This window comes from Vicia villosa, unplaced genomic scaffold (genome assembly GCF_029867415.1).
Source record: "Vicia villosa cultivar HV-30 ecotype Madison, WI unplaced genomic scaffold, Vvil1.0 ctg.001719F_1_1, whole genome shotgun sequence".
Taxonomy (NCBI): domain Eukaryota; kingdom Viridiplantae; phylum Streptophyta; class Magnoliopsida; order Fabales; family Fabaceae; genus Vicia; species Vicia villosa.
In genome coordinates this window covers 176,573-184,326 of record NW_026705710.1, presented here as the reverse complement: position 1 = coordinate 184,326, position 7,754 = coordinate 176,573, and the positions used below count along the sequence as shown (strand labels likewise).

Here is a 7,754-nt window from a genome sequence, read left to right as displayed (position 1 = left end):
CACAATATAGCTCAAGTTGTCTTTCAAAACTTTTTTCTATATGCAACCAAGTGACATAAATACTTATAGTCATTTAGGATCCCAACATAAATACATAACATACTGTTAGCTAAAGTTTTCGACGCTGGTTATATTAATAAGGGGGAGAAAATATCTTTAGAGATATTGTAAGCCTTTCGACGAGGAAAGTTTAGTTGAAGAAATCCAGTCGACGCCACCTCTACACAAGGGGGATATGTTGGATGAGACTTAGAAATATTTTCTAAGTATTAAAAGGGTTCGATGTAATAACATATGGCATTCGAAGGAGATTTGAATTTGAATAAAGGAATAACTGAATTTCATCCTTATCCATTTTTCAACAGAAGACACATGGAGCTTCAGGGTGAAAGAAAGGCTTGTCGAGCGAAATGTGTCATGTTCAGGGAGAAATGTCGTTAGAGACGGTTATTTCGATTTATTATATATAGGAGTCTTAATGTTAGGAATCCGTGTGTTCATTCATATGTACAAATTCTCACATAAACTTAAAGTATCTGCGTATTAAGAAAGAGTCCTTGAGAAATGTATGTGTAAAACACCATCTTTATTCAGTTTTCAATTTACGTTTCCAAAATTTATTCATTTCTTGCAATTTACTTTCAATTGCTTTTACTGCATTTCCTTACAAGTTTTGTGAAGTTATTTCAAGATTAACTCAGATTAATACAAACAACATTATGAATATTGTCGAAGTGTTCTTAATTTCGAAGAATATTCTTTGAAATAAAGCACATGTCCTAGGATCAGTCTAGTCGATTTTGTGAGTAACCTAAAAACATTTGTTTTGGAAGATTAGCGCTTGTTTACCAAATTTCAGGATAAACACATACATAGGTTTATGGCACTCATAGGTTTCACTAGGAGCCAATTCTGTCTTGTTTTGAATCCTCGCGACTTCCTTGTAATCTCTAGGTTCTTCATCAAGTACCTCACTAGCATAGATTAAAGCAAACGATATGAGATCTGCAAAACCAAGTCTATGAGGTGGCTTCATAACTCTTTTTTACATGTCTCTTTCCAACAGGTTGTCATCAATAGTTTCCTCACTTTCTTCAACATCATGTGATTCTTCATCGACTTCATTTGAGTTATGCGGTTCATCGTCGAATTGCTCCACCTCATTTGGATTATGTCAAATTGTTAAATTCGACTACTTTTCAAATAGTTTAACACTCTGATAACATATGATCCCTCCTTGTATTGAATTTTGTTTGAAAAATTATATGAATTAAGTTTGTTTGTGTAAAAAAAAAACACTCTGATAACATCCATTAAATTTTATATAATAGAAAAATATTTAATTATTTTATATTGGATTATATTGTATTTTTCTAACCATTTTTAAGTTTAGGGAATTTTGACTAATCATAAGGGCAAATGTTAAAAAATCAAATATAAAAATATTGTCTTGAAATTGCTAAATCTTGTTGTTTTAACATTTTATTTTTGAGTATATTTTAAGATGTTATTTTAAGGTACAAATTAACATGTTAGCTTACCAAAAAAAAAAATTAGCTAAAATATTTCATTTTTACCGAGGGTAACAACATTTCCAATTTTGTGAAATGTGCTTAATTATGGTCATAAAATCATATTGGTATTTTTCAAAAAAAATCTTGTATACGTTTACTTTGATGAAAATCTGGACCCTATGAGATATCACCACACGTTTGGTTACGTTACTATACCATCCAAACAACTATATATATGTCTCTCTCTTATAAATTTGAAATTCGAAAAATTCGTTTCCAATTTTTAACTATCTCATCATTATCACTTTTCTTTTACGAATCTGAACCCCACAATAGATCTGTCCGTACACAATTTATTTAATTAACTAAAAATTAATAATTAATAATAATAACACAACAATAAATAAATCCAAATTTCCAAATCAAATTCACGTTGAGCGCTTCTTCAAACCTCAACGGTCACGCATTTTCCCTTCCCTAAAATAAATAAAATTAAAATTAAAACGGCTACATTCTTTCTATCTGTCTCTCTCACATCATTTCAAACTTCAAACTTCAAAACCTCAATCTCATTTTCTCTGCAAAACTCAACTCGAGAACACCGGAATCTAACCCTAAAGCAATTCTCCGATCTCCGTCGTACTCCGTCGTTCAGGTCAGTGTTCTACTACTCACTGCGCTTTTCTCATCTCAATCCCTAATTTTCGAATTTTCATTTCTCTTCCTGACTCACACACTTCAATTTCATTTCTGTTCCTTTTTTACCAACCTTCCATTTTCCCTCCCTCGAATTTCAAATCCTCAAGCTACTTCCAGCTAAGATCTATAATCATTCTCGTAATTATTTCCCCCGTTTTTTTTTTTCAAATTCGAGTAACGTTTGAATTCAGAATTTACTTTTGAAACCCTAACAATTTCTAATTATTTTTTTAATTATTTTTTATAATTTTGTTTCGGACTTCATGAAAAGTAAATTTCAAGTTGAATTAGATATATTTGTAGCTAGTTTATATAAATCTGAATTTTGAAGAGAATGCGTCTGGCAGATACGAGTGATTCGAAATGTCTAATCCTCAGAATGATCCTATTTCGCAAGCTGAGACAACTTGTGGATCGCTTCTGTATGAACTTCAGGTATGCGTTGAATTTTGATGCAATGCAGTTATTTTTTATGCAAAAAAAAAGTGATAATCTATGACCGAAAATGATTGTTAAGCTTTTGAGAATTTATTATTGTTTGTTTTGAATTGTTTATTAGATAATATGGGATGAAGTTGGGGAGGCTGAGCCTGACAGAGATAGAATGTTGTTTGAGCTTGAACAAGAGTGTCTTGAAGTTTATAGAAGGAAAGTAGATCAGGCGAATCGGTCTAGAGCTCAACTGAGACAGGCAATTGCGGATTGTGAGGCTGAACTTGCAGCCATCTGTTCAGCAATGGGAGAGCGTCCGGTGCATACTAGACAGGTTGGCTGTTTTAATAACTGCATTAATCTGCTCTTTTTTGTTTTAGTCTGGGTCTGTTTGTAATTTGATGTGGTAAGATCAGCATTTAAAAATAGCACCCTGAGGGGACTGCTACCCTATTTAATTAAGCACAATAACTTTCATAATTCTGTGAGAGATGGCTCACTAATAGACCAAACGATAAATTCCACTCATCCGTGCTATCAAATTGCGACGCCATGGCCACTATGGCGGATATACATGGCGGTTTTTGCACTCGCCGCAATGGTAAACATCAGCCGTTATTGCGGGTTTTTCTGCCATAATCTGCAATATACATGGCGGTTTCTGGGCTCAATGCAATGGTAAATATCGGCCGCTATTGTGGGTTTTTCCGCATTAACGGCACCACAAAGCGGCTGGTATGGCGGGATTTTGGCTCTCTGCCATGGACCACCATCGACAACACTCCCACTCATTCACATCTACATCCACATTGGCTCTCCGCCATTGGCCTTGCTTATGCAAAATTTTCTGTTTTCTTGGGTATTTTGTTTATGCCAAGTTAGAATGCTAATTTGATTGGTACTAAGTCCCCTTTCTCTTTTGTCTAGTCTGATCAAAATGCCGGAAGCCTAAAGGAAGAGCACGCACGAATTCTTCCACAGTTGGAAGAGATGAAAAAGCAGAAGGCTGAGCGTAGAAATCAATTTATAGAAGTTCAAGAGCAGATTCAAAGCCTCTCAATTGAGATTTTTGGCCCCAAAGATATTCCTTCCATTGTAGATGAAACTGATTTGTCTACAAGAAAACTTGAAGAATTGCACAGACAACTAAATGCACTTCAAAGTGAAAAGGTCAATTAATTTACTTCTTAATGATAATTTGTCATCTTGGTCTTTATCACTATTACCAATTACTAATAATGGTTGTTTGTTCTTTTCATGCAGAGTTCTCGCTTAAAGACGGTTCAGGAGCACCTGTGTACTTTAGAGTCTCTTTGTTTAGTGCTTGGTTTTGACTTTAAGCAGACAGTCCTTGGAATTCATCCCAGTTTAGGAGACTTAGAAGGACCCAAGAGTGTAAGTAATGACACCATCCAGCAATTGGCTGTTGCAATACAACAACTACGGGAAATTAAACTACAGAGAATGCAGAAGGTAAACAAAGATTTAATAATAAATTCTGCCACTTTATATTTTGAATTTTCTGTTCTTTCCTCTGCTTGATAGTTGTAAATGGTGTGTTTGGCAGCTCCAAGATCTTGCAACAACAATGTTGGAGCTCTGGAACCTGATGGATACACCTATTGAGGAGCAACAAAATTTTCAGAATGTTACTTGTAATATAGCTGCTGCAGAACATGAAATAACTGAACCAAACACCTTATCTGCGGATTTCATCAATTGTGTGAGTTAAATGTTACTCGAGTATAATATGGAGTATCTTTCCTTATTTTATGCGGTTCATAATTCATGGAGAAGTACTAATACTAATGCCATGCAGGTGGAGGTTGAAGTATCTAGGTTAGAAGAATTAAAATCCAGCAAAATGAAGGAGCTTGTACTAAAGAAGAGAACCGAGCTGGAGGAGGTTTGTCGGAAGACTCATTTGATTCCAGAAATAGATGGTGCAGTCGAATATGCTGTTGAAGCTATAGAATCCGGTAACATTCTATCTATTTTGATGAGTAATGTGTATCCAGAACATGATTGCAATTATTTCCTTTGCACACTTCTAAGTTCGCATGTTCTTTGTACAGGATCTGTGGACCCTGGTTGTGTGCTTGAACAGTTTGAGCGTCAGGTTGCCCAAGTTAAAGAGGAAGCTTTGGGTCGAAAAGAAATACTTGAAAAGGTTGAGAAGTGGTTAGCAGCATGTGATGAAGAGTCTTGGCTTGAAGAATACAACAGGGTTAGTTGTGTTTGTATTTTCCTTCGGCGTGGCACTTTGACTTCCATTTTTCAATCATACTTGTCTCACACTGTTCATTATTTTCATCTTCCAGGATGATAATCGATATAATGCTGGAAGAGGCGCTCATCTCACTCTGAAGCGAGCTGAGAAAGCTCGTGGCTTGGTGAACAAAATTCCAGGTATCTATAGTTCTTAATTGTTATGCATCTGTCATGGCTCAACGATATAATACATCATTTAATTATGTGGAGTTTCAGCAAAGGTGCCAATTTAAATGTGTAGTGATAGTGCTTAATATTCTAACTTTGTTTGTGAGTTCCAAAAGCAAGAATGGAATAAATAACCATCATAGTTTTTTTTTTTTTTTATTGGTTTCCTTTTACTTTACATTTTGTTCCTCTGCAACTTCATTTCTATGCCAAGCCATCTGCATCAATATTTATATATGTTTGTGATATGTCCTTTTTTCCTTTTGTATATAGCAATGGTTGATGTGCTGACTTCAAAAACTATGTCATGGGAAGCGGAGAGAGGTGTACAGTTCACGTATGACGGTGTAAGTTTTCTCTCTAAGTCCCTGGCAGTTCTCGAACTAAAAATTGGAATGTTCTACTTATTAAGTATTTTTCTTATAGTTGGTTGCTCAAATAAATCAGCTTCCAATGATTCTGTCTGTTTTTGTTTTTTTAGATTCGTTTACTCTCAATGCTTGAAGAGTACAACATATTACGGGAAGAGAAAGAGCAAGAACGCCGTAGGCAGCGGGTACAGTCCTCCTAGTATTGTCTGAGACTGGATTTTGAAAACCCTTGTAATCTCAATACTTTAAGAGTACACCATATTTCGGGAAGAGATAGATATTTTGCATACTTTCTATTTCTCCTAAACTTGTTATAATGTTGTTTTTTCTGTTTCAGGATATGAAGAAGCTTCAGGGACAAATGATAGCGGAACAGGAGGCACTATATGGGTCTAAACCAAGCCCTTCCAAGCCCCAGAGTGTAAAGAAAGGAGCTAGGATGTCAACAGGAGGTGCAGCTAGTAGAAGAGTTTCACTTGGAGGAGCAATGCTTCAGACTCCAAAACCTGATTCCAAAGCTACTGCTAATTCACGTGCCATGAGAAAGACTGACAAAGTGCATCAAATTGAGCAACTAAGTTACCTAGAAGATGGTATTTCCTGTTTATCATCAGGTAGTTTGTTCAAACTCTACTTTTGGTTATACCTTTTGTTGTTGCCAAAAATTTCTTGCATAATAAGAGTTATAGTAAGAGATGATGACATGATATCTGTTTATGTTTTCTATGTACTTTCTCTCAAACTCTTTGCTTAAGTTGAGGCTGTACATTGTAGGAGGAAATAACATATCTGGCGTAGCTATTTACTTGATGTCTATGTATAGCACAAATAGCCACGTATATGATCGATAATATAACTCGGACACATTCTGGTGTACAATATGGACTTAAACTCTAATGAGTGCTTTTTTTTGTCCCTATGTGCAGCTCGAAGAGGACTGGATATTGCTGGTATTCCTGTTAAAAAATATTCATTTGGTGCTGCTAGTGCTAATGGTACGGAATCCCCTCTAACAAAACAACCTAGTGTTCCTGGCATGGAATCCCCTCTAACAAGGCAACCTTTTTCTCCCATCTCATCTAATGTGTCCTCAAAAGCCAATGTGGTGAATGCTGCAAATGAACATAGTACGCGGAGCGAGAAGTTGCAGAAAGTATTGCCACTCAACAATGTGCCCTTCACTAGTCCCTGCAAGGCAATGACTGTGGTTGATACAGAGAATAGAACTCCTAAGACAATGCCCATTCCTATCCCTGCAACACCTTCAACAGTATCAGTTCCTATGAATATGGCCTTGACTCCAGCTCCTTCATCAGTTTTGATGAATGTGGCCATGACAACTCCAGTTCCCTCGTCAGCTCCTTTTGGATTGGACATGACTCCGGGTCAAGAGATCGAATATTCTTTTGAGGAAAGAAGACTCGCTTATTATATGTTAGCCTGATTATCTTGGTTGGCCAAGAGATTACTAGTATTGTTACGTGTGATGGATAAGTCAATTGGAATTGGCTTCCTGATTACATTACGAGAAGTGAATGTAGACTAGGATGTGGAAACTTACTAATGTGAATTTTAGGCTGAATTCATTTTTATTTCCAATTGTTTCATCTGGAAATGGACATTGCTGTATTGAATCCAACTATGGAGAATTATATTTCTATTTGAAAACCTGCCTTTCATTATTGTAGTTTTTCTCAAATTACTTTCAAATTGACTCATCTCGTTTTTTTCTTTTCTTCTACCACTTCCATTCAGGATAGATTTGCATTGAAAACTTTTTATATTTGATAGCTGGAGTAGTAAACCGTATTGCCACATAAGCTCTTGAAAGCATTATTTCTCAACACTTGCTTTAAGTGTTAATATATTATTTAAGCATTTAATTATGATAAACTAAAACACTATTTTTTGAAGCAAATAGAATATATTACTATCAAAAAAGCTGTTTATACATAAAGGTGATCTAAAGATCCAACCTTCTAACAACCAAAATAACCTATAACATCAAAAGTGATTATGATTCCTAAGTTTTCTTTGTTGCCATCTTCATCCTCTATAAACTATACAGTCTAGAATGCTATAAACTATATCAGTATGAGTATGATGTCCAAAAACCACAACATTCCTTCTGAGCCAAATTCCATATAGGGTCTCAGTGAAGGCCAATTTCATGAGGCTAGCTTTCCATCCTTTTTTGGCAACATACTCCTTTATCCAGTTCATCTCTTCATTCCACGGCAAAGGCATATGGTTCACATTAATCCACTCAAGGATCTTCTTCCATATCTCATTTGTGTAA

The 7,754-nt window shown here is 35.6% G+C and overlaps 1 protein-coding gene across 1 annotated transcript; it reads left to right on the top strand.

The window, feature by feature from the left end:
• The first annotated feature begins 1,985 nt into the window (after positions 1-1,985).
• On the top strand, positions 1,986-7,155 carry LOC131636422 (65-kDa microtubule-associated protein 3-like). Its single transcript, XM_058907032.1, has 13 exons — positions 1,986-2,169; positions 2,561-2,648; positions 2,773-2,979; positions 3,573-3,815; positions 3,909-4,118; positions 4,213-4,368; positions 4,465-4,624; positions 4,721-4,872; positions 4,967-5,054; positions 5,358-5,431; positions 5,566-5,640; positions 5,793-6,069; positions 6,382-7,155. The coding sequence occupies exons 2-13, from the start codon at positions 2,577-2,579 to the stop codon at positions 6,897-6,899; spliced, it is 2,232 nt and encodes a 743-aa protein (XP_058763015.1). The 5' UTR covers positions 1,986-2,169; positions 2,561-2,576; the 3' UTR covers positions 6,900-7,155.
• The last annotated feature ends 599 nt before the right edge of the window (positions 7,156-7,754 follow it).

Bases quoted from the DNA above. Each gene is read 5' to 3' on its own strand.
- LOC131636422 (XM_058907032.1), top strand. From the start codon at position 2,577: ATGTCTAATCCTCAGAATGATCCTATTTCGCAAGCTGAGACAACTTGT. The intron at 3,816-3,908 runs GTCAATTAATTT...CTTTTCATGCAG, and splicing joins ATGCACTTCAAAGTGAAAAG to AGTTCTCGCTTAAAGACGGT. The intron at 4,625-4,720 runs GTAACATTCTAT...TTCTTTGTACAG, and splicing joins TGTTGAAGCTATAGAATCCG to GATCTGTGGACCCTGGTTGT.